Source organism: Onychostoma macrolepis, chromosome 14 (assembly GCF_012432095.1).
Source record: "Onychostoma macrolepis isolate SWU-2019 chromosome 14, ASM1243209v1, whole genome shotgun sequence".
Classification (NCBI taxonomy): domain Eukaryota; kingdom Metazoa; phylum Chordata; class Actinopteri; order Cypriniformes; family Cyprinidae; genus Onychostoma; species Onychostoma macrolepis.
In genome coordinates, this window is record NC_081168.1 from 30041459 (window position 1) to 30068885 (window position 27427).

The window sequence follows — 27427 nt, forward strand, 5'->3', positions numbered from 1 at the left end:
TCATAAAGCCTCACAACTCCATAGCATCACTCTTAGTCTTGTTTCTGATTCAGAAAATCTTAAGTAGTTCCCTTCATGAAAATGTCTCAGAATGAATTCACAAGGTGAAGTAAGAGGATGTATTATTCTGGACTTTTGGCCTTATATCTTGTTTCTGTCTCTTCTAAAAGAATTGCCAAAAGGATGCTTCTGGCGCAGATCAAAGCCAACTATTCATCTGGAGCTGACAGTTCATCCGATGATGAAAACGCAGACAAAGAGGACAGGGATTCACCAAAGAAAAGAAAAGATGGTGCTAAGAAGCAAGATGAGAGTGGTGAGAGTTAGTCTAGACAGGGCTGGGAGATTTCATATCGCTCTCTTTTTTATTTTTTTAATTGTGCAAGTAGCCAATCTGTCAGTACAGAGGTTGTCAGAGCCTCTAACAAAATTAAAACTGTGTTAACTATCTTATTTTAAAGCCCTTTATATAAAGCATGTCTCATGTTTAAGACAAACTGGATTGTGCAGTTTCTTACAGCGGCTCACTCTGTGTCCTCCACCGTTTTAAAGACGTGCGCAAATAAATATAAACGGTATTGCCTCATTCTTACGGTTTTAAAAAAATGTCTATATATCATAGACTTGATGCACCGCCCAGCCCTAAGTTCAGATGTAATCCGGTTTAATGCAGATGTGTTCTTGTCACGTATAATGCATTGATGTTTCCTGCAGAAGATGAGGATGAAACCTCGGACTCGGGCTCAGATGTCGACGTGAAGAAAGCTGGACGCAGACACCGTTTGTTGAGTAAGAAGTTGACTCTAAGCGAGGGAGACTCTGATGACGAGGGCCCAGTCAAAAAGAAGAAAGAAAACAAAAAGAGAGGCAGGCGGAAAGGTCAGTGTCGAGTCTAAAGCAAACCTGCATGTGTGACTCTACTGAAGTATTTAGGGTTTTATTGATTGTGTTTGTGCAGTGGGCAGCGACGATTCTGAAGACTCTGACTTTGAGCAGTCGCGCTCGAGCTCCAGCGATGCATCAGCGCTCAGTGAGGATGTGAGTGAAGACGCCGATGAAGACAAGAGCAACAAACGCAAAACACGGTAAGGATGGCAACAATTTGAATTTTTCAACTCTGAGCAGTTCAGTTCTGTGATTGTCTTCAGAAACCTTTTTTGTTATGCTGGTTGAAAGTCTCTTCACATCCGACAGCGATCATTAAGTTAAGTGCTCTAAATGTATTTATATGTGTTTATTAGTGCTGTCAAATGATTAATCGCGATTAATCACATCCAAAATAAGTTTTTATTTACATAATATGTGTGTACTGTCTCTGTGTGTGTGTGTATGTATGTGTGTGTGTGTGTGTGTGTGTATACAGTGGGTACGGAAAGTATTCAGACCCCCCTCTGAAATTTTTCACTCTTTGTTACATTGCAGCCATTTGCTAAAATCATTTAAGTTTATTTTGTTTCCTCATTAATGTACACACAGCACCCCATATTGACAGAAAAACACAGAATTGTTGACATTTTTGCAGATTTATTAAAAAGAAAACTGAAATATCACATGGTCCTAAGTATTCAGACCCTTTGCTCAGTATTTAGTAGAAGCACCCTTTGATCTAATACAGCCATGAGTCTTTTTGGGAAAGATGCAACAAGTTTTTCACACCTGGATTTGGGGATCCTCTGCCATTCCTCCTTGCAGATCCTCTCCAGTTCTGTCAGGTTGGATGGTAAACGTTGGTGGACAGCCATTTTAGGTCTCTCCAGAGATGCTCAATTGGGTTTAAGTCAGGGCTCTGGCTGGGCCATTCAAGAACAGTCACGGAGTTGTTGTGAAGCCACCCTTCGTTATTTTAGCTGTGTGCTTAGGGTCATTGTCTTGTTGGAAGGTAAACCTTCGCCCAGTCTGAGGTCCTGAGCACTCTGGAGAAGGTTTTCGTCCAGGATATCCCTGTACTTGGCCGCATTCATCTTTCCCTCGATTGCAACCAGTCGTCCTGTCCCTGCAGCTGAAAACACCCCACAGCATGATGCTGCCACCACCATGCTTCACTGTTGGGACTGTATTGGACAGGTGATGAGCAGTGCCTGGTTTTCCACACATACCGCTTAGAATTAAGGCCAAAGTTCTATCTTGGTCTCATCAGACCAGAGAATCTTATTCAGGTGTTTTTAGCAAACTCCATGCGGGCTTTCATGTGTCTTGCACTGAGGAGAGGCTTCCGTCGGGCCACTCTGCCATAAAGCCCCGACTGGTGGAGGGCTGCAGTGACGGTTGACTTTCTACAACTTTCTCCCATCTCCCGACTGCATCTCTGGAGCTCAGCCACAGTGATCTTTGGGTTCTTCTTTACCTCTCTCACCAAGGCTCTTCTCCCCCGATAGCTCAGTTTGGCCGGACGGCCAGCTCTAGGAAGGGTTCTGGTCGTCCCAAACGCAGAAATGTTTTTGTAACCTTGGCCAGATCTGTGCCTTGCCACAACTCTGTCTCTGAGCTCTTCAGGCAGTTCCTTTGACCTCATGATTCTCATTTGCTCTGACATGCACTGTGAGCTGTAAGGTCTTATATAGACTGGTGTGTGGCTTTCCTAATCAAGTCCAATCAGTATAATCAAACACAGCTGGACTCAAATGAAGGTGTAGAACCATCTCAAGGATGATCAGAAGAAATGGACAGCACCTGAGTTAAATATATGAGTGTCACAGCAAAGGGTCTGAATACTTAGGACCATGTGATATTTCAGTTTTTCTTTTTTAATAAATCTGCAAAAATGTCAACAATTCTGTGTTTCTCTGTCAATATGGGGTGCTGTGTGTACATTGAGGGGAAAAAAATGAACTTAAATGATTTTAGCAAATGGCTACAATATAACAAAGAGTGAAAAATTTAAGGAGGTCTGAATACTTTCCGTACCCACTGTATGTGTGTGTGTGTATGTGTGTGTGTGTGTATATATGTGTCTGTGTGTATGTATGTGTATAATATATATATATTAGGGCTGCAACAACGAATTGATTAAATCGATAAAAATCGACTACTAATAGCGTTGGCAACGAATTTCATAATCGATTCACAGTCGCGCGACGCCGGAGACGCTTGATTATTAAAAAAAAAAAAAACTTTAGTTGAGCGCGGAGCGGAGTGAACACACTCGCTCTCTCTCGCGCACGGATGCTAGCAGAGTTCGGCGCCTCATGAATAAAAAAAAAAAGTTAAAAAAAAAAAAAAAAAGAGCAGAGGTAGAGATGGCGGAGGCAGAGAAATCCGTGCGACCCAAGTCATCCAAGGTGTGGGAGCAGGGGCGGCGTTTGCGTATGGCAGAGTATGGCAGTTGCCATACCCTAGCCCAGTCAGGTGCTGTGAAAAATTATCCAAACTTGAGTCGCTTATAATTCGTTTTTATTATTTTAAATCAGTAAAAAATCAGTATTTTCAGTCGTTTGAGTCCGTTTCAGTCTGACCGGTCAGATCAGATTTAGCTTAGCTTTTTTACATTCTCACGGCACGTAAAACACAAACACGTCAGGAGTTTTTGCAGAAAACATGCTGAACGTCTTTGCAGAAACAAGCTTGTGTTGTTGCGAAGTGCAAGTCAAGCAGAAAAATACAATATACTGCTAGTATACGCACCTCTTTGAGTTTTGAAACTAGCGGAGACTGCGGCACGGGATAAACTCCAGCTTCCCGCGTTTCTGCCGCTGCCTCACAAGACAAGATATATTCCAGCGTGACGGCAATATGTTGTCATGCCATAAGACAACATCTGTGCAATCTCTATTGCTGTTATTGTTGTATTAGCTTAGGCATAATAATGCAACAAAATGACCCGTCTCGTAGGACAGTAACCACACTGCATGAATGGAAGTCTAAACTCAAAACCTATCTGTTCAACCAATGCTGTTTTTTTTCTTAAGCTGTTATGGTTCTCTGCTTGTATTTGATTTGTTTGCACTACTCCTGTGATATGCATATGTATGAAATGATTGCTTATTTGCTATTGTTATTGTGAAGCGTCCTTGAGCTTGGGAAAGGCGCTATATAAATTAAATGTAGTAGTATTATTATTATTATTATTATTAATGGCATTGCCATAGAAACCAATGCAGATATTCAGTAAAACGAAAGAGCGTTACGGGACACACAGCTCTGATTTGATCAGTTGCGATACACAGTGTGGACAGTCAGTCATCTAGATCAGACTCCAATTGGATATGCACAAAAATCGGATTTGGACCGACAGTTTAGACATGTCAACAATACAGCAATGAAAAACTGATCCCAGCACATGGCGGCACGCCTGATAAACTGCTCCCACATATCGCGAGTCCTAAAACCTGTTCTCACAAAATGTGTTTTTGTGATGAAAAACACCAGATATGGCAGTGGAATGGGAAAAACACAAGGTTATGAGAGGTTATATAAGGGATAGTTCACCCAAAAATGAAAATTCTCACCCTCATGTTGCTGCAAACCTGTAAGACCTTAGTTCATCTCCGAAACATAAATTAATTTATAAATTAAAATAATTTATTTTTTAGTACGGTTTTTATTTTGTGTCTTTAATTATTGTATTTTTATTAAACTCATAAACCCCCTGCAGTTCCTTCACAAACACCAGTTTAGGAAACCTTGACGTAATGTTTAATGCATTTCATGTTGTTAATAACAACAAATGGAATATATTTTCTTACTCTTTGTATTTTTATGCCAATATGGTACAATATTATCCTGTTTAAGTCAATGTGATAAACAAGTTAAGTCAAAAGTAATCTACAACCCGAATTCCGAGTTTGCATAAATTTGAATAAAATGAAAACTAAAAGATTTTTAAATCACACGAGGCAATATTTTATTCACAATAGAACATAGAGAACATAACAAATGTGTATGGCCTATTTCACAAAGTTTTAATCAGTAAGTTATATCCCAAACTTTGTTTTCATAGCGTGAGGTGCAACGTGATGCTTCATACAGTATCGTTCATGTGGCACCTTATGTCAGACCTTTCAGACATATTTGCATTACACTGGCTCGATCACCAGTGTTTGTATGTAAAACCTGCGGATGTACCTGCTGTCAGGAGAATGCAGTGTTTTAACTAATCACCTCTGAATGATCGGGCTAGTACCGCACGTGGTGACAGATTGTTTCTTTGCACACACGCACGCATGCAAAAAGCTCTTGGCTCAGACTGCACGCGAATACCAAACTGAGTCCACTTACTTGCCTGTTTAAGCAAATGCACAGTATTTAATGTTAATGGCCATGAGTATCCACGTAAACGCGATTTGTTTCCGACCCGCTCTTCACCACAAACCAGAGCAGATTCACGACTTCTAACGGCAGTAATGCTCTGTCCCCTTGCCGTATCGGCTCAAATGCATACGCAGTTACACTTATTATGGGCTCAACAGTCCTTTCAAGTTCGTCTTCCTCCATTTAAACAAGCGTGTGTACAAAAAGTAAAGAAATACTTAACTACTTAACTGGCCAACGGAGCTTCACTTCCACTTTAAAGTCAGTCACCTGACTCGAATTCAGCTGAAACAGAGGAGCTCAGTATTTCTGCAGAGCATCACGAGGGAAAGCTGTGTTTAATCACTAGACAGTTAATCAGTAAATGGATGAAAGTTCCAACTCTGACCTTCATACAATCTCTATATGTATTCATTATTGTGTATAGTTAGGCCTGTGCTATAATAATCACCTCATCACTGTGCACCTGAAATTCCAATGACATATTTCCATACAGACCCCTGTACAAAACTTTTCTTTTTTTTAAATAAATTAATTTAGCAAGGACTCAGTGACAGTGAAGACAATAATAGTGTTACAAAATATTTCTATTTCAAAAACACTGTGCTTTTGAACTTTCTGTTCATTACAGAATCCTAAAAAAAAACATGTATAATGGTTTAAACAAAAAATATTGTGCAGCACAACTGTTTTCAACATTGATGATAATCAGAAATTTAAAATTCTGTCCATTGAAATACAGTATTATCAGTGTTTCAACTGCAGGAAGACGTCAATATAACTTGTAAACAATGTCACACATTCGGTGACCGTAAACTCATTAGTCAGCTACAAAAAATAAACTGTAGAGAGGGGCATTTTGCTAAATATATGCACCATATAACACATTCATTATAATTTTACTGTTCTTCAAAGTTTAATTTGTTTTAACAAATCAGTCAAGGTTTTGTGACTAAATAAATAAATAAATAATTGATGTAGAAATATTATGTAATTGTAACTTCACTATTATTAAAAACTTCATTAACTCGTTCCCCGCCAAACACAGAATTTTCCGGGTTTCTGTGTTTTCACTGTTATACGCTAGGGGGCACTATTACGCATCTCCTGAATGAGTCTTGAATGTGCCGATCAGAAACACAGACCAGGAAGACGCAGAAACGAGCGATCTCGTATGTGAGCATATGCATATGAAAAATGATGCAATCATCAACAATAAGCAGCATATAAATGAAAACTGCCTAATGTTACCGTGCGTTCACACCACCGCCGGCGAGAGTGTCAAAGTGGTCGGAAGTCATTCATTTTCAATGTGAGCTGGCGGCGAGCTGAGTTGAAGTCAGGTCAACTTTATGGTAATGAGCTAAGACGCGGTTGGGCGGCAACCAATCAGAACGTAGAAGTCTTCCACTTGAGAGGAGTCCAGAGAACGCAGTCCTGTAAACTTTGGTTCCGACCACATTAGTTTCCAAGCATTTTCACGCTTAGAACGCTTGTTTTTCAGCCGGAATGCAATTAATTTGCTCAAAACAACACCGATTTGACCAATTGGCATTTATTGGTTTATTTCGTTAGTAAACATGTAACTATAATTGTTGTAACTATAAAGTTCTTTCCATTGATCAATTTCTTACTTTCACAATTAAAATATTTCATGAGGTTAATTTAAACCCTACTTGTGGTCAGTCTGCACAAGATCAACATGCTTGTTTCCTTTTCGGCTCCTTTAAATACAAGACCAATGCTTGAACAAAACTGATTTTTGTTGTTGTTTGAAAGTAGAGGGCCTGTTCTTTATTTTGATGTATTGCATGTTCAGATATTCATGCAACAAAATATTCTGGGGGCTATGAAATTTCAGTGAAAATCCTTAAACGCTGGCGGGGAAAGAGTTAAGATTAATTTAAGCAGTTGTAAAACCTAAAAATCAGTGAACTTTAACCTTCAATATTATAGTAATATAGTACCAACTGACTCTCATGTACAGCATTAGTTAAGAGATTTTTTTTTTGAGAGTATTTGGCATGTACTGTATCTGATAAATATCCCAAATAATCGATATTAATCGAATTGGTAATCAAATCAAATCGCAAGCTTGTGAATGAGAATCGAATCGTCAAATTTGTATCAAAACCCAGCCCTACTTATTAATGATCGTGGTTTATTAATGCATTTTTACAATGAATGAATTACTCCTCAATGGGGGAACAAAACTCATGAAAGAAGTTGTGGTAACACTTACAGGTCGTCCAATAAAGCTGCCAAGGACCGTGAGAGAAGTTACAAGAAAGAGAAGAAGAAACGCCGCCGCATTAAGGTTCAAGAGTCCTCGTCCAGTGGCAAGGTACTGTGCATTACTGATCTGTTTCAGCGCAATGAATGCAGAACCTGTTGATGTCTCATGTGAAGTGCGTTTGGTTTTTCTGCTCTGCAGAGCGGAGAGGAAGAGGATGGAGAAGATGAAGATGATGAGAAAGGAACGCCCAAAAATCGCAAGAAGATCCGCAAGATCATTAAAGATGACAATCTGCGGACAGAGACCCGGGATGCGCTGAAGGAGGAAGAGGAGAGGAGGAAACGCATTGCTGAGAGGGAGCGGTTGAGGGAGAAACTACGAGAGGTAGATGAACTGCAAGATGCTGATATTTAGGGCTCAGCGTAGCGAAACTGTGTCAGTTGTCATTTTGTAGGGAAACTCAAAGCTGGTACTCTTTGGTTTCAGACTATTGTGGTGGAGGAGTCATCGCAGGTCACGTGTCCCATCACCACAAAGCTGGTGCTGGATGAGGACGAGGAGACCAAGGAGCCATTAGTGCAGGTTCACAGGAACCTGGTGACCAAACTCAAACCCCATCAGGTGGATGGTGAGTCTGCAGTCGCCACTCGTTATATGGCTTGCTTTTCTCCCAGTACCAGAAAAACAATTATGCATGGCATTTGTTTTTTTATTTAATGCTTTGGAGAGAGCAGTTTAGTATTTCTGGCTGATAGTATGTCACTGAAAAGGGTTGCCTGAAGGAAATCAATGTTTAAAGTCATCATTCGCCCCAAATGATTAAATGTTCATGGTCTGTCATTTATATATTTATTTAATGATAATTTATAGATTTAATGTCATTTATAGTTTTTATAATCTTTCATAAAAAACTCCAAACAAATCCTTGTGCTGCAGGTGCGTAGAGCCAGTGGGATACTTGAAAATGATCCACTCAAGACTGGAAAAGTCTACAAAAACATCTTTTTTTAAATTTTATAAATTGCATCGTGCAAAAAGTGCATGCGAGATAAAAACAGATGAGCACGAGTTTCAGCACATCGCCATCTTCAGTGCTCACTTAAACAACATTCACCCTTTTTAAGTAGGTCAGCAATATCAGCTGGTAAACCTCAATTATCACATGTAGAACTCCCAGAAAGTCTAATCATTCACATGTGTAGCAGAATATTACAAGAATGATTAAATATTACAAATGCAACAAATATAGCAGGAGAGAGAGAAAATAAAGTAGTAATTTTTTACAAAAAACAAGAGCGTTCTAGTTCTTCATTCATACCCTCAGGAAATAAAGATTTAAGTTCAAAGATCAAGAAAGCCATTTGACTGACGTAGTACAGGAAGTACAGTTGTAACATGGGAAATTACCCTGGGCATCGACAAGATTAGTCGGAGAAGAGATGTAGGTGTCGGCATGAACAAGCTTATCCCTCAAATTAGAGCTCAAGGAAGAGACAAAGAGTGGTTGATCACTAAATGCATTCAATCACTGGGGATCACTTCGGATAATGTGCCAGTGACCCTTGATAATCCTTTTAATATCATTACTCAGTGGACTGTATGTGGATTTAAAAATACATGAAAGATTCTGGTTTCTTTTATTCATAGTCACATTTCTTTCCTCCTGTTTTTGTGAGCTAGAAACCTTCTCGAGTGCAATGTCAAGCCACTTATTAGGATAACCCCGTGATGTAAAGTCCATATACAGGCTCTGGGCTTTAGCCTGAAAATCCTCTTTCTTAGAACAAATACAAGGACACTGGGTGAGCACTCTTAGCATGAAGGACACTGTTCTTAGCCGTGTCTTTTCTATAAGGAGAGGAGACTATTTGATTATCCACAATTGATATAGAAGTGTCCAAGAAATTGACATCAGTGATCCCCACGTGATATGTACATTTGATAAGACCGTTCACGTACGGAGCAAATGCTTCAAAGTCACTTTCAGAACCTTTGTAAATAACAAAGCAATCATCGATGTATCGCTTAAACAAAATGATGTTGTCAAGGAAAGGATTATTGTTGAAAACATATGTGACCCTGGAGCACAAAAGCAGTCATAAGTAGCACAGGTATATTTGTATTTTTATTTTATGCTAAAAATCATTAGGGTATTAAGTAAGTATCATGTTCCATGAAGATATTTAGTAAATTTCTTACCGTAAATATATTAAAACTTAATTTTTGATTAGTAATATGCATTGCTAAGAACTTCATTTGGACAACTTTAAAGGTTATTTTCTCAATATTTAGATATTTATTTATTTTTGCTCCCTCAGATTCCAAATATTGTCCGATCCTAACAAACCATACATTAATGGAAAGCTTATTTATTCAGCTTTATGATGATGTTCAGCAGATGTATAAATTTCAATTTCGAAAAATTGACACTTATGACTGGTTTTGTGGTCCAGGGTCACACATCTGTCCTCCAAAAAACCCAAGTATAAATTAGCATAATCAGGAGCCATAGTGGCCCCCGTGGCGGTGCCCTCAACCTGTAAATAATACTGATTTTCAAATAGGAAATAGTTTTTAGTGAGAACCATTTCAGCCATTTCAATGATAAATTTGGTCGGAAGACCATCATCATCATCGCGCAAATCAAGAAAATGTTCTAAAGCCACTAAACCTTCATGATGAGGAATGTTAGTATACAGTGAGGTCACGTCCATAGTTGCCAATATAACATCCTGATGAACATTTTGTACATTTGATGAACATTTGAGTTGCTAAACATTGCAGAAAATCAGCTGTGTCTCAAATAGCTTGGAAGGGAAGTTACTAAAGGTCTTATTTGAAATTTGAAAGCGGTTCAGTAAGACTGTTGCTACTATAGTTTGTCCCGGTGGATTAGCTCTTATGTGCCTTGGGTAAGATGTAAAAAACAGGTCTAGTTGGAGAACAATTCAACAAATATTGCATCTCTTTATCAGAATTCAACTGATGAACGTGTGCTTCCTGAATAGATGTCTCAATCTCCCTTTGAAACAGAGTCGTTTATAACCTTTCATAAAAAATAACCTTTAAAACTGCTTTTCTTGCTAATGTAACTAAAGCCCTATTTGGACGGGACTAGTTTGACAAATTTGTGTTTCACAGACGTACTTGCAATTTTTTTGCAATTGTAATCCCGTCCGAATCGGCCACGTCTGTGTTTTTCGGCAAACTCAGTGATCCTCTGAGAAAACTAATCCCGTCTAAATGCGAATTTCTGTGATTGCTGACAAGTTTTGTTCACTGTGCGTTTTCTTGTGTGTTTTGGCCAACGTGAACTACTGTAGACGCTCTTACCGCACGCATTGTTTATATGTTTGCCTCCCGTTCATTTCTGCACTCAATTACATGTTTTAATATGTACCCTTATGAAAATTAAACATGGGTCTACTGCAAATAAATAAAGAAATAAAATAGTTAAACTAAAGTAACCACACATTAACCATGGTTTTGCTGTACTAGCCATATAGCTTCACCATGGTATTTGTAGTAAAACTGTGGATGTTTCTGATTTTTGTCTTTCTCGTTTCTCATGCATTTATTTAGGTCAACATAACTATGTCCTTTTATAAATGGAGGACACATGGAAAAACACACACTAAGTGATGGTTTTGTGTGTTTTCTTTCTGTTTGCAGGTGTGCAGTTCATGTGGGACTGCTGCTGTGAGTCCGTGAAGAAGGTGGAGAAGTCTTCTGGCTCCGGCTGTATTCTGGCCCACTGCATGGGGCTGGGAAAAACTCTCCAGGTGACTGTGAAAGAATTAACATTTTTGTTTTGTTTTGCGACTGTTGTAGGTGGATAGTGTTTGACTCTGCTGTTCTCTTGTCGTCCTGCAGGTGGTGACGTTTCTCCACACTTTGCTGCTGTGTGAGAAGATGGACTTCAGCACAGCTCTGGTGGTGTGTCCTCTCAACACTGTGCTCAACTGGCTCAATGAGTTTGAGAAGTGGCAAGAAGGCCTGAAAGACGAGGAGAGTTTAGAGGTAGAGATTTGGTATTGTATCACGTAGATCTTCCCATTACTCGTTACCATCATTTATTATTCACAAGGGTGCATTTGAAACTGCATTGCATCATGAATATTACAAATAAAGACACATTATTTTGTAGTGACCATTATTGCACGTAATATGTGTACTTCAGAGATGTAAAATGGGGGGATACTTGCATACTGTGGCATTATCATTCATTAGTGCATCATGTGCACGTTCCTAATTTAATTATAAATTAAACCCGTTTAACATATGCAAGTTTTAGTACTATCCTCTTAATACATATGTGACCATGGACCACAAAACCAGTCATAAGTTAGGGTTGTTAGCCGATCGTTAGGATCGGACAATATTTGGCTTAGATGCAACTATTTGAAAATCTGGAATCTGAGGGTGCAAAAAAAGTAGAAGTTTTGATATATTTACGGTAGGAAATTTACAAAATATCTTCATGGAACATGATATTTACTTAATATGCTAATGATTTTTTGGCATAAAAGGAAAAATGGTTCATTTTGGCCCCTTTAATGTATTGTTGGCTATTACTACAAATATACCCCAGCGACTTAAGACTGGTTTTGTGTTCCAGGGTCACATAATTGTCGAATGTAAAAAAATTTTTTTTTTTTTCACAGTAGCACATTCCTTTTGAGTTGTTGACATTTAATCTCACTGTATGTCGGTGTGTTTTCGCTTGTGTTTCAGGTGACAGAGCTGGCCACAGTCAAGAGGCCTCAGGAGAGAGCGTTCGCTTTACAGCGCTGGCAGGAGGATGGTGGCGTCATGATCATAGGTTATGAGATGTACCGCAACCTCACGCAAGGACGAAACATCAAGAGCAAGAAGCTGAAAGAAACCTTTCAGAAAACTCTGGTTGATCCAGGTGAAGTTACTGCACTAGCAAAGCGCCTCTGCTCACGTGATTATGAGAAACCTGGATAAATATCAGCTGGTAAAAATGTTTAAATTGTGATTTCCAGTCTACTGAAATCAGTAAAATGGTCATCGACAAGTCAAGATTTATTTAAAAAAAATTTTGACACATATTAGTGCTGTCAAATGATTAATCATGATAAATCGCATCCAAAATAAAGGTTTTTGTTTACATAATATATGTATGTGTACTGTGTATTTGTATTATGTATATATAAATACACACACATACAGTATATATTTTGAAAATATTTACATGTGTATATACATTTATATATTTATATTCTTATATTATATATACATATATTGGTAACACTTTACAATAAGGTGTCATTTGTTAACGTTAGTTATTGTATTAACTAACATGAACAAACAATGAAAAATGCATTTATTTCACCATTTATTAAACTTTGTTAATGTTAGTTAATGAAAATACAGTTGTTTATTCTTTATTAATGTTAGTTCACAGTGCATTAACTAATGTTATCAAACACAACTTGTGATTTTAATAATGCATTAGTAGATGCTGAAATTAACATTTACTAAGATTTATAAATGCTGTAGAAGTATTGTTCATTCTTAGTTCTTGTTAACTAATGTTAACTAATGAACCTTATTGTAAAGTGTTACCAATATATTTAATATGTAAACATAACAGTAACACTTTATAATTAGATTCATTCGTGAACTAACATGAACTACCAATGTATTTTTATTAACTAACATTAGCAATTATTAATAAAGAGAGTAATAAATGTAGTGTTTATTGTTCGTTCATGTTAATTCATTAACATGTTAACAAAAGACACCTTATTGTACAATTTTTCTTAAATATATACATGTATCTGTATATATATATGACAGCATATTTGACAGCACTAGTAAATATACATTTTTGTACAGTAAAATGTTTAATTTAATTGAAAATGTTCTTTATGAAGGAATTCCAAAAATCTGAAAACTATTGTGTGTGTTGATCAGAATCTATGGGAGCGCTGCATATCAGTACTGAACTCATTCAGATGATGGACGTGAACTGAATGGATGATGTTTTGATGTGCAGGTCCGGATTTTGTCATCTGTGACGAGGGTCACATACTGAAGAACGAAGCGTCTGCTGTCTCCAAAGCCATGAACTCCATCAGGACTCGTCGGCGAGTGGTGCTGACAGGAACTCCACTGCAGAACAACCTGATCGAGTGTGAGTGACATTACTGCTGGTGGTTTTTACTTATGCATGCATTTATTAGGGCTATCAGTTTAACGCCTTAACTTTTATTTAGTTCTGAAAAAATAATGCGATTGTAACGGTTAACGCACTGGCCCCACCCACAGACCTGTACGTCATCTTATATTTCATACAGTTGATAAATATTATCAAAGACTATAGAAAGGGACTTTGATATGATGCAGTGCAACAACTCCATAAATGCAGTTATGCTCTGTAATTCAGGATACTGGGGCAAACTCTTGTATGAGTTTTTGTCTCATATTTATATAAACGATATCACACAGGAAGCAGAGAGGAATCACACGAGTGCTGTTTGTCCCAAATGTGATTTTAAACGAGTTTAGTAAATATGGAGTTGATATTGTGTTATATTTTAAACACAACATTGTCTGTTTTTGCTCAGCTTTGCCAACAAAAAATATTACCTTTAGAGCCACAGCAGAACTGTTGTGCGTCTTCGAGCAACACAGCGGTGTTTAGTTTCTGAATGAATCCACGTTTTGAACGAATCGGGTGAATCAATGATTCAAAGCTCCATTCATAAAGTGAGCCGTTTACCGTTTACTAATCTCCGTTTGAACGAATCGAATGAATTAATGACTCATAAAGACGCCGCCACCTGCTTGCAGTTTTAGCTTCTTATTTAGAGTATTATTTCATTTAAAAAAACACTTTAATTAAATTGGCTATTGGATATGGTTATCAGCCAATGCCATAATCTTACAATTCCCAAATGTCAGCTAACATATTGGTGGATTACTAGTTTCTAAATTATTGCTTTAGGGGAGAAAAAAAAACATTAGTAGTTAATAGACTGTTCTGCTTCTGTGCTTTTTGACTCCCAGTCAGATTTCAATCAGATCTGGAGTATTGTGTGTGCATTATGCTTCAGGTAATCTGTGGTTAGTTAATGGTTGTGCCGCTGAGGTGGAAAGCACATCATTCTGAATGTGGAAAGGCATCTTTAAACACTTGAATTATGACGAGAATCATTTCTGGGAGTGAAAGTGTCATTTTCTCCCCTCAGATCACTGTATGGTGAACTTCATCAAGGAAAACCTGCTGGGATCCGTGAAAGAGTTCAGAAACCGCTTCATCAACCCCATCCAGAACGGCCAGTGCGCCGACTCCACGTTCACTGATGTCCGAGTCATGAAGAAACGCGCACACATTCTCTACGAGATGCTGGCAGGATGCGTCCAAGTAAGACAAAACACCACAACCAGTGCATTCAGTGCTAGTTTATGATGAACAGACTTGTAAAAATGGTTGTCTTCCACAGAGAAGAGACTATACTGCCCTTACAAAGTTCCTGCCACCAAAACACGAGTATGTGTTAGCGATACGGTTAACACCCATTCAGTGCAAGCTTTACCGATACTACCTGGATCACTTCACAGGTACGACTCTACATTATATTCACTTCAGGTTATTTCACATTTGCTCTGTTAAAGATCTGATTTCTTCCTAATTATTTTCATAATATACAGCGGTGGCCAAAATGATTAAAACACTAGTATCTTCAGCAGCTAAAAATGGTTTTAAGTCAGTTATTTCTATTGTTTGCTGTAGTGTGTCGGTAGGAAATATCAGTGTACATTTCCAAACATTCATTTAGCCATTAATTGTAATAATCCAGTGAGATTTTTGAGATCTGATCATCATCAGTCTGTCTGGAGTGACATGAAGAAACAGAACAAACTGAGACTAAATCCAGAAGAACTGTGTCTCAAGACGCTTCAAGAAACCTCCTGCAAAGCTACAGTGCTGTTAACAGTTTTAAGCACTTGTGTAAAAATGCTGTAGAATGAGAATGCTGTCAAAAATAATGTCATTAATATATTTTCTTAATCAATTAACTTCTATGAACTAAACTAAATCAGCATTTGTTGTGAGCATCCTTTGTGTTTAAAGCAGCTTTTGTCCTCGCTGCACTTGAGCAGTTTCTCAGGAGGTTTCTCGAAGCAGAGGCACACTTCTTCTGGATTTAGTCTCAGTTTGTTCTGTTTCTTCATGTCACTCCAGACAGATGATGATGATCAGATCTCAAACATCTCACTGGATTATTACAATTAATGTAAACTGATATTTCCTCCTGACACACTACAGCAAAAGATAGAAATAACTGACTTCAAACCATTTTTAGCTGCTGAGAATACTAGTGTACTAATCGTTTTGTCCACCGCTGTATGTCTCTGGATTTAACGGGGCAAATAGACATGACATAGAGGCCTTGTGAACAGTAAAAAAAAATAAAAGATGATTTTTGATGATTAAAATCCTTCTATTATCTGCTTAATGTAAAACATTCCTGAGTGAAACTGAATATTAAGTTAAATGCCTTGTCATGTTGAGTTTTAATTGTGAAATACGTGATTCACGTCATGCAGTCTCTCAGCTAAAACCCTAAAATAGGAGTTTGGAGATTTGAGTCTCCTGAGGTGAAACCAGCTTTCCCCCCCCAGCTCTCATTTTTTCAATTAAGTGGTTTAACGGTGTTATAGCTCAGGCTGCGATTGTTCTGAGGCAGCTCCGCAGCTGGGAGAGGAAGAACGGCAGCTGGCACCAGGCCGCGGGCCGATCTGAACCAATTCCCACGTCCTTATCTAATGAAGAGCTTTGGGAGAATTTCCCAGCCAGAGGCTCATTAGGCCGGCTTTCCTCTGAGCCCACTGCTATGCTACTGCGCTGCTGTTGTGGCTGTGGGTGCAGACCCCCAGAGACCACCAACCAGACACTGTCTTTGCCTTAATGCTTGTGCTTTTGTCCTGGTGGCCTGCTTTCCCCAAACCCCGATCCAATTTCATGCTGCATTGAGGTGAACTGGCATTCGGTGTTTTAGACAGTGTTTAAGCTGCTGTGACTTTTTTTTTTTTTAATTCAAATACTATCCCAGCTTTGTTCTCTGTCCCTGTTTATACTTAGGATGTGTGAATATGATTCCTACGAATGCTACAATATTAGTCACTAATGTTGTGCATCGCTGCGATCACCTAGACTTTGTGTATGTGCAACATGTAATGCATCCAATATGCAGAAAATATGCATTCTAACTCCACTTTACTGCAATCCTGCAGATTTAAAGTTTGCGTTCTTTTAATTTAAGAGGTCACGCCATCTTCTATTAGTCACAAGTCTTCACATGTTATAAATTCACAGGTCAGAGTTCACTTAACTTGAATTTTGGGAAGCAGCAAAATTCGCATGAGCTTGCGTTTCCTATCTCACACATTTACATGACTGTGAATGGAAGTCAGTGGAATGGAAAGCGTGGCGTGACTGATTGAGCTGAACCAGAAGAGTGAATGAGCAACAGTAAACTGAAGTGCTTTGCTAGTGGCTTAACTAACTTAACCAAACGCCTCCTATATGATATTGATATCAGATATACACAACATAAGCATAATATTACAGCTTACTACATCTGCACGAAAGGATGCAAATGCACAAGTCGACCGTGCTAGTCAAAAAGTTTACCTTCTATTGTAGATATGCTCTTCCTGTAACAATGCACTTATTCTCCCACTGAAGTGCCTTTATTAATTCAGCTAGCTTTTAGTTTGTGTTGCAGCCCAGCAATGCAGCATTTGACAGCTTGTGACAACCACAGTTTTATAAAAAAAAAGAAAAGAAAAAGAAAACAGTCTTACTACTAAAAATTGATACTTTTTCAGTAAAACATTTTGGAAAGGTGTAATGTGTGCTAGAACATGGCACCGGTGTTATTGCTGTCATTGCTCTTTATAATGCGCAGGATGTCTAACCGTTTGCGATGTTGCAACTCCTCCATTGCGCTTCTAAATACAGAATTGTGTATAATTTCAGTTGCAGCTTTAGTGTCTTTTCTAGTGTAAGGGCAGGGATGCTTCAGGTTCCTTGAGCTTCAAATCTGATGAGAAGCTGACGTACAAATCGTTGATCCAAATCGTACATTTTGAATGCATATAAATGCAAATTGTTTCGAAACACTAGCTTATAGATAAAGTTCGCATAATCACACTAACAGCAAAACACTTTTGATTTCTTTAAACAGACCGCTAAAGCACAAAGAATTTACAACATTGAGTTACAGTAGCGTTCTCAATATAATGTTATGACCGATTGGCATTGCATATCTTGCAATGTTTTCATTATCAAAGTGACTTCAGTCATTACTACACGCCATAGCTTCACTTCAGTCCTCTAGTCTAGGCATAATGTTCTAATAGTAACCAATCAGACCTCAAGATAACACACAAAATGCCACCAAAACGAATCAGAATTATTAGATTTATATTCAAGTCACGCAATCATCGCTTTCATGATGGATTATCGCTGTCACTCAGTGTCTCGTGCATATCTCTAGTAGACATGGTTCAGGCCCTGTGCAGTATTCAGTATCCTAGTGTTTCTTTTTGAATGTAGCCAGTCATTTGTTTTGCAAATCCGCTCGGTGAACTGCGAAAGTGACATACAGCAGTTTTAAGATGTTTGTAGCAAAGGCATGTTTTTTTGTGGTTTCTGAGTGGAGGATTTTGTTGCTTTGCTTTTCTAAGCATCAGTGTGAAAACAGGCCGCGTGAGCCTCTCACAGCGCTAAGAGCTTGTTTACCTGCTCAGTTAATCCTCTGGGCTAATCTGAATTCAGGATTTAGGGCGCTGCGGTGCGCCGTGCTCTGGCATGCTGGGCTAGAAACCGTGCCAGCGGCGGCGCTAAACATCTCCCTCTGAACAGGTGTCGGTTCTGCCTTGGAGAGTGGAAGAGGCCGCGCCGGGACCAAACTCTTCCAGGATTTCCAGATGCTCAGCAGAATCTGGACCCATCCGTGGTGCCTCCAGCTGGACTATATCAGTAAAGAAAACAAGGTGAGGGAATAAAGGCAGCGGACAGCAGACTTCTCTGAAAACACAACCCCGGGGGAATTTACTTGAGGGGGAACTTTCCCTGAAGTCATCGCTTTCTGTGCACATACGGGACGCCAGACCCAGAAAAATGACTAGGGAGCCAAATGATGCTCTTTACTTGCCAAAGAAGCACTTTTGTACATGCTCAGGTTCACATTATCTGTCCCGAGTTTATTATGTTAAGCTTTAGAAAACTAGACAATCCATTGGATTTATAGCTTTTAAAGGGATTGTTCACCAAACATGAAAATTGTCATCTTTTCACCGTCCTGAAGACTTTGGTTAACCTCAGAAATACAGATTAATATACTTTTAATGAAACCTCTGTCCCTCTATTCAAATGCCAGGTAACCCAAATGGTCATAAATCTGCCCTAAACGAATCCATCTGAAAAGAGACGCAGTTGCTTTAAATGATGTACATAAAAACTTAATCTGTTCATCTAAATAAGGATTGACAAACATACACATTTGGCGTGCGTGTGTGACACACGAGAACTATATAGGTTTGTTCTGGCATTTGTGATTTGCTATATGTATGCGTGTTTAAAAGCCTAAGTTAAATCTGTTTATCATATTAAGCTCTTAGCGAGACTTGCATTAAACGGCTCAATTCATATGGATTTATACGCTTTTTTGACCCTTTTGGATGTTCTAAATTTTGGTTACTTTGACTTTCAGTGGAGGTAACAATTTAGTTAAATTTAGACCTGTTCTCACTATTAACTAGTTGCTTATTAGGATGTATATTACTAGCATATTGGCTGTTTATTAGTACATATAAAGCACATATTAATGCCTTATTTTGCTTGACCATATTCTAGATCCTTTAATCCACCCCACACCTAAACTTTACAACTACCTTACTAACTATTAATAAACAGCAAATTGGAAGTTTATTGAGACAAAAGTCATAGTTAATAGTGGATATCTGTTCCCTAATCTGTGTATGAACCAAAGTCATACAGGTTTGGAATTAGATAATGATGATAATTTTTGGTTGAACGATTGCTTTAACTCTGCTGATTAGTATAGCAGCACCTACCTGTTTTTATTTTTCTCTCTTCACACTAACAGGGATACTTCGACGAGGACAGTATGGAGGAGTTCATAGCCTCAGAGACAGAGGAGTCCTCCATGAGTTTGACCTCTGAAGAGGAGAAGCCCAAAAGGTTTGAGATGAGTCTTAACTCTTCCTTGATAACCGTCCTGTTTTCTGCCTGTGTTATGATTGATCTGGTTCTCTAAACACCCGTACAGAAAGAAGAAACGAGGAAAAGGGAAAGAGCAGAGCTCAGACAAGTCCGACAGCGATGACCTGGAAGTGATTAAGGAGTGGAACACCAGCTCTCGCGGAGGAAACCCTGAGGGGCGCAACAGAGCAGAGCCTGTGGAAGAGGGTATGACTGAGCTTACTCACTAAATCATCTCTTCAGATAGGAGCTAAGCAGTGCTGTTGTTACTAATAATGGCTAAAGGGATAGTTCACCTGAAAATGAATATTCTGGCATCATTGACTCACCCTCAAGTTCTTCCAAACCTGTGTGAAAGAAGATATTTTGAAGAGTGTTGGTAACTAGGGCTTGGATGATAAATCGATGCGAATCGAATCTGAGATTTTCCGAATGCATCGCGATTCTTGAATCGTTTCTGAGCTTAGATTTTAACAGCAGATGGCGCTCTACTCTAGTTTTTATCCGCACACTCAAATGTGCTTGTGCTTGTGCGTTAATGTAAACACAGCGCACTTTGAACACCCTTGTAATTCGCTTCAACCTTTTTGAATTTTATGAATGATTGTGTTAGGTTCAAGTGTGTAAGGATTTGGAAACGAGCAGAGTACAGCTGTTTCTGAAGCATGCAACGCATCTGCTGTTCAAAACTAAGCTCAGAATCGACTCGAGAAAGAATCGCGATGCATTCGGAAAATCTCAGAATCGATGCTGAATTCGCGATGCATCAATTTATTTTCCCAGCCCTATTGGTAACCAAACAGTTGACAGTAGCCATTGACTTCCATAGTATTTTTTCCATACTATGGAAGTCGATGGGGACCAGCTACTTTTTGGTTACCGACATCCTTCAAAATATCTTCTTTTATTTTTAGCAGAAGAAAGAAACTCTGAGGTTGAGTAAATGATGACATTGTTGTGTGGACTGTCCTATCAGCAGGCTTTCATTGGCCGATACTGATCACAGTTCACACACATGCAAAATTCTACAAATTAACACTTACTTTACACACTATTTACAGTTCACATTTTTAAAAAAGTATTACTTTTTTTTAATTATTATTATTATTGTTTAGAACGATGTTGGTAGATTTTGGACTTGGCACTAGATGCAATGAAACAACTTTTTTGATGAAAAATTGTGTCTGAGATCCCTGCAGTGCACGTCCACACAACAGTGTGTATCTGTGATGTTTTCCTCAGTTCGGGTGTCGAACTCAAGTCCTGGCAGCGTATTGCCTGACTGGTACAAAGAGTTTGTGACCGAGCCAGATTCTGAGGTGCTGGAGCATTCTGGGAAAATGGTGCTTCTTTTTGAGATCCTCCGCATGGCTGAAGAAGTGGAAGAAAAAGTGTGAGTTAAGTTTTGTCTGAGTAGCAAACAGTTCTTCACAGTTCGTTGTCTTCCGTGTCATGCGGTCATGTGTGTGATGGTCACGTGTCACGTGTCCTGTGTGCTCAGGTTGGTGTTCAGCCAGTCTCTCATTTCTCTGGACCTCATTGAAGATTTCCTGGAGTTAGCAGGCAGAGCCAAAGAGGAAGGGAAGCTTTCGCCGTACAAAGGTCAGGCACTTTTAGCAATGTTTTTCCTCAGCCTTAATCACGGTGCTTTGTAATCTGTTTGATTTTGATTTTGAAGTCTGCATGCTTTCATACTTAATATATTCTCTTACAAATAATAACAGCATGTATTCATTGTATTGTGCAGTGCATCGTTTTAAATTCTTACTACGTCAGCATGAAATCAAAACTCTAGTGCTGTCAAATGATTAATTGCAAATAATCGCATCCATAATAAAAGTTTTTGTTTACATAATATGTGACCCTGGAACACAAAACCAGTCATAAGGGTCAATTTTTCAAAGTTGAAATTTATACATAAATTAAATTAAACCTGTTTAACACATGCAAGTTTTGGTACTATACTCTTAAAACATGGACCACAAAACCAGTCATAAGGGTCAATTTTTTTTTTTTTATTCAATTTTAAACATTGAATTAAACAAGCTGAAAAATAAGCTTTCCATTGATGTATGGTTTGTCAGGATCGGATGATATTTGGCTGAGATGCAACTATTTGAAAATCTGGAATCTGAGGGTGCAAAGAAATCAAAATATTGAGAAAATCACCTTTAAAGTTGTCCAAATGAAGTTCTTAGCAATGCATATTACTAATCAAAAATTAAGTTTTGATATATTTATGGTAGGAAATTTACAAAATATCTTCATGGAACATGATCTTTACTTAATATCCTAATGATTTTTGGCATAAAAGAAAAATCGATAATTTTGACCCATTCATTGTATTGCTGGCTATTGCTACAAATATACCCAAGACTGGTTTTGTGCTCCAGGGTCACATATATGTATGTGTGCTGTGTTTATTTATTATGTAAATATAAATACACACACATGCATGTGTATATATTTCAAAAATATGTTGTGTTTATATATTAAATATATTTGTTTATGATGTAAATTATATGAATATAAATATACACATGTAAATATTAGGGATGTGCGGCGCGACTAATTTGACTGTCGTTTAAACGGAAGTTTTGTATCCGGCTAGTCGACTAGTCTAAAAGCTAGAAACCCCAAAAAAATGGCAAAAGAAACAAACTGTGCATGTATAACAGCCTACACTTGAAATATTTAATCTTTGCATCACACTGTCAAATCCCTCAATGAAATCTGCTAAAAATAGGTCGTGATTATGCCATATGCTTGCCTCACGTTATCATCATTTAATTTCGTTAAACAGAAAATAAGGAAGAGCATAACTCAACATAAACCAGTGCATAGCTTATTTATTCAGATCAGCTGGAGCAATGCAGAAATGGAAAATAGACTGACAGAATTCTTCATTTTCATATAACGTTAGCCAACATATTAAAACACAAGTCAAAAACAATAGGAAAGTTTATCAAGGAATAGCATTAAAACGGCTTTTAAAAATTGTTGGCTATATTGTCTAAAAACAAAGCAATGCTGGTTTTACTTACTCGGACCATGAGCATTTGTTCAGTGAATTTAACATGTTAACGTGGTCTGGCGAAAGACTGGACTAGAGGCGATTCTGCACTTGAAAAAAACAAAATACGCGCTCGGCAGGAACTGAAGTTACAGGCAAGCAGAGAGATAACTACAAGCAAGCAGACCGTTTCGAAAAGAGCCTGGAAATCCCACACCACCACCGAAGTGGGTCTTCGAGGAATAGACGCGCGGATGGGATCGCGGACCGCAGCGGCGGGTTGTAGTGTATGACACGATTGACATTTGCTGGCTTTGGCTAGCCTCCAAGCTAACGCATACGTGCCTGATTTCAGTGTCGACTAGCAGGAGCTGATACCGTTTAGTCGACTAGACCCGCACATCCCTAGTAAATACATGTAAATATTTTCAAAATATATACTGTATGTGTGTGTGTGTGTGTATTTGTGACCCTGGACCACAAAACCAGTCTTAAGTCGCTGGGGTATGTTTGTAGCAATAGCCAAAAATATATATTTTTCTTTTATGCCAAAAATCATTAGGACATTAAGTAAAGATCATGTTCCATGAAGATATTTTGTAAATTTCTTACCTTAAATATATCACAACTTAATTTTTGATTAGTAATATGCATTGCTAAGAACTTCATTTGAACAACTTTAAAAGTGATTTTCTCAATATTTAGATTTTTTTGCACCCTCAGATATTGTCCGATCCTAACAAACCATACATCAATGGAAAGCTTATTTATTCAGCTTTTAGAATATGTATAAATCTCAGTTTCACTTAAGACTGGTTTTGTGGTCCAGGGTCACACATATACATACATAATAAATATACACAGAACACGCACACATTATGCAAACAAAAACTTTTATTTTGTATGAGATTAATCGTTTGACAGCACTACACTCACACTAGTTGGTTTTGTTGAACACATTCGTGGTCTTATTGTACACAATGAGTCCGTCCATACTTCCAAAAGAAAAATAAATGTTCAAAGACTTTTCAAATGTAATGACTTGTTCCGCATCTTATACGACTCTCTCTTTTGTCTGTCTTGACTTCATATGGTTTGTACGGTGGCCCGTGCTGTTAGTGTTTTGTTGAATGTTTATGGCCAGTCCTGTAGTTTTTATTTGAATTATATTTGCTGTAAATTTAACATTTCAGCAAATAAGTGAGCGCTGATCCAGTGAGTGCAAACTGTGGTTACATGCGGAAACTCGTCTGATATTTGCGCACACATCTGACACAGATCTGGGTTAAGTGCCCGCAGAAACACACAAATATGCGCATGTAAACATAAAGCCTCTGGAATAAGGTCACGGTCCTAATTAAACCCTCGCAGCTGTTTTTACTTTCATTTTGAAAATGATTAGGCCTTTTTTATTTTGCAAAAAAAATGTTAGCTTAAGGCTTTGCAATTTGTAATGAAAAGATCACAGAGGAATAATTGGAAACATATTGAGATGTTAGGTATGAACACAAGTGTGGGAGGCCACAATATTAATTGCTGAACATGAGTTCTTTGGGCTTTGCCACCTATGTAGGGTACATACTTTCCCCTGAGCTCTCCATGTACAGCAAACCCTACCAGGGCTGACAGCTGCATCAAATGTTTGCACGAATCTGATTGTTGATGGCTGTGCTGATGTTTTTTCCTCAAGGTGAGGGCAAGTGGTTCAGAAACATTGACTACTATCGTCTAGATGGTTCAACGAACGCCATGACCAGGAAGAAATGGGCAGAGGAGTTCAATGACACTAGTAATGTTCGGTAAATTAACGTTTGTTTGTATTTCCTGAATTGTTCTTGCCATGAAAATAGCCTAAGATGCTGACGTGGCATTAAATTAAAAAAAGATATACTACTACTGTGTCAAGCACTTGTGTTCTCGTTCTCCTCAGGGGTCGATTGTTCCTCATCTCAACCAGAGCTGGTTCTCTTGGGATCAACTTGGTAGCTGCAAACAGGGTTATAATTTTTGACGCCTCATGGAACCCATCCTACGACGTTCAGAGTATTTTCAGAGTCTATCGCTTTGGCCAAGTGAAGACCGTGTTTGTCTACAGGTTTTTGGCTCAGGTGAGAAATTTCGTTTTATTTATTTATTGTGTTTATTCCACAGACGGGGCGGATCGGATCTGTAATGTTTTTGACATGTTACTTTTCTTTAGGGAACCATGGAGGAGAAGATCTATGACCGGCAGGTCGCCAAACAGTCTCTGTCCTTCAGAGTTGTAGACCAACAGCAGATTGAACGCCACTTTACCATGAACGAACTGACGGAGCTCTACACGTTTGAGCCTGACCAGCTGGACGATCCCTCTGAGAAGAAGAGCAAGCGGGCCACACCCATGCTGCCCAAGGTGAAAACCACTTCTTACCGCATGCTTTTATCTGTTTTGTCTGTCAACAGAAGACGTATTAGTGTTTTGTTTCAATTTGTCAAGCAAAATCAAATGTATTTGTGACCCTGGACCACAAAACCAGTCTCAAGTGTCAATTTTTTAAATTGATTTATAAATCATAAATAATTGAATAAATAAGCTTTCCATTGATGTACGGTTTGTTATGAGGACAATATTTGGCCGAGATACAACTATTTGAAAATCTGGAATCTGAGGGTGCAAAAAAATCAAAATATTGAGAAAATCAATATTTGATATATTTACAGTAGGCAATTTATAAAATGTATTATAAAATGATTTTTGGCATAAAAGAAAAATGGATAATTTTGATCCATGCAATGTATTTTTGGCTATTGCTACAAATATACCTGTGCCACTTATGGCTGCTTTTGTGCTCCAGGGTCACACATGTATAGCACCGTTCACAATACACATTGTTTCAAAGCATCTTTACAGAAAATCACGATGGTAATATTGACAAGATTTCAATATGCTCATGCCTTACAGTCACATTAAGCAGATTAGGGCTGGGTGAGAATATAGCCATAGAGTCTAGATTTGCTATATAGTGTATCGATTACCTGCGTTCATATAGTATATTCAGTCAAACTTTATTATAAGGTCCAGTTCTTGCTATTAACAAACCATTAACTATGACTTTTGCCTCAAACTCCTAATTTGCTGCTTATTATTAGTTAGTAAGGTAGTTGTTAAGTTTAGGTATTGTGGGTAGGATTAGGGATGTAGAATATGGTCATGCAGAATATGCAGATGATTGGGTCTTCATTAGTCTGTTGTAGGTCTTGTGACCTAATGTTTAATTGCACTGGTGGTTGATTAGCCATCGTGAGCTTAAGCACTAAGTGATCCAAGACTTCTCGTGATCGGCCTCAGACTGCAGAATCACGCGTTCACTGCTAAAGTTAAATGCTCCTGGCCTGTGTTCTGTGCACGTTACTTTTTTAATGTTCACCAGGATTGAGACACTGTTATTTACTCATGCGCCTGGTTTCCAAAGCATTCAGTCTTCCTGGAGGAACAGTGCTCAGCTCTCATCTTAATAGTTCTGTCCCCTTCATCTCTGAGTGTCTAAGCACAGGTGCGCAGTCACAGGAGAGAACCCCTGAAGATTTTACAAGACCACATTGGCCTTCGATTGTGTGTCCAATCTTTCACAACAGCACACAGCTGCACACTGCGACCTCCGTGACCCTTGTTTACTGAAGAGTTTTATTCTGCAGAACCGATGATGCTGGGATCCTTTAATTGGAGGCAAAGCATCCAGTACACATCCAACAAACGTGTCCAAAGCGCACAGCTGTGCAGATATTTGTCTTGTGTACCACAGAAGGTTTATACTGGGGAAGATACAGCACCCCACATCTCCTCCATGTTTTATCATGAGCTGCTCAGCTGATGTTTGACAAGCTTGTTGTTCTTGATCAAGCTTTATTTTGAGATGTAGCCCTACCTTTGTACGCAGCAGATGACCACATTTGGCCATATGTGCACCAGAATGTAGCAAGTCAGCTGTTATGGATGGAATCTGCTGCCTGTAATCGTCTGAGGATGAGTCAGTCATCCCTCAAAGCCTGTAGTCATATCTCTATTTCTCACAGTACCCTCGCCAAGTTTATGGAACACAGGAAATATTTCTAAACCTGCCAGACCTCTGCCCATCGCTCTTTTCCTTACTTTGTAATGTGTCTGCATCTTGATTGTTTTGTTTTGTTTTTAAAGCCAAAAGAGAATGTGACCATCGCACTCTTTTTGTAAACACAAATCTCCTGTTCTTTGGACAGAGAACTTAGATGTGTTGAACTATTAGCTAACATAATTAAAATAGCTAGTCTTCAATGCCTTAAATTTATGTGCACCCCTCAATTTTTACAGTTAAAATCATACAACAAAGTCATCATAATTTTGAAAATATTCAATTTATTGTAGGAGTGCTGTCAAATCGTTTAAATGCGATTTACATAATGTATGTGTGTGTACTGTGTATATTTACGTGTACATATAAACATACAGGCATACATGTATGTATTAAAGAAATATATAAATTATATTTATGTATTATGTGTTTGTGTGTGTAAATATTTCTTAAATTCAGTGCACACACAAACACAAACATTTATGTTGGATTAATTTATTGTTTATTCAGCCCCTATTCCATTATTTTGGTAAAATAGAATTGTGAACCTTGTGAAACAATGTAAACGAGGCACC

At 38.4% G+C, this 27427-nt stretch overlaps 1 protein-coding gene across 1 annotated transcript in view; it reads left to right on the plus strand.

Annotated features, from left to right (window-relative positions):
* The window catches only part of atrx (ATRX chromatin remodeler), a 58824-nt gene that overhangs the window by 18085 nt on the left and 13312 nt on the right, over nucleotides 1-27427 (plus strand). Inside the window, 20 exon segments of the mRNA XM_058797438.1 lie at nucleotides 171-316; nucleotides 715-879; nucleotides 959-1085; nucleotides 7492-7591; nucleotides 7682-7867; nucleotides 7970-8111; nucleotides 11156-11265; nucleotides 11357-11503; nucleotides 12218-12395; nucleotides 13509-13646; nucleotides 14704-14879; nucleotides 14959-15076; nucleotides 18390-18520; nucleotides 19636-19730; nucleotides 19819-19958; nucleotides 20994-21144; nucleotides 21253-21353; nucleotides 24455-24563; nucleotides 24695-24872; nucleotides 24965-25156. Coding sequence (XP_058653421.1) covers nucleotides 171-316; nucleotides 715-879; nucleotides 959-1085; nucleotides 7492-7591; nucleotides 7682-7867; nucleotides 7970-8111; nucleotides 11156-11265; nucleotides 11357-11503; nucleotides 12218-12395; nucleotides 13509-13646; nucleotides 14704-14879; nucleotides 14959-15076; nucleotides 18390-18520; nucleotides 19636-19730; nucleotides 19819-19958; nucleotides 20994-21144; nucleotides 21253-21353; nucleotides 24455-24563; nucleotides 24695-24872; nucleotides 24965-25156 — 2830 coding nt within the window.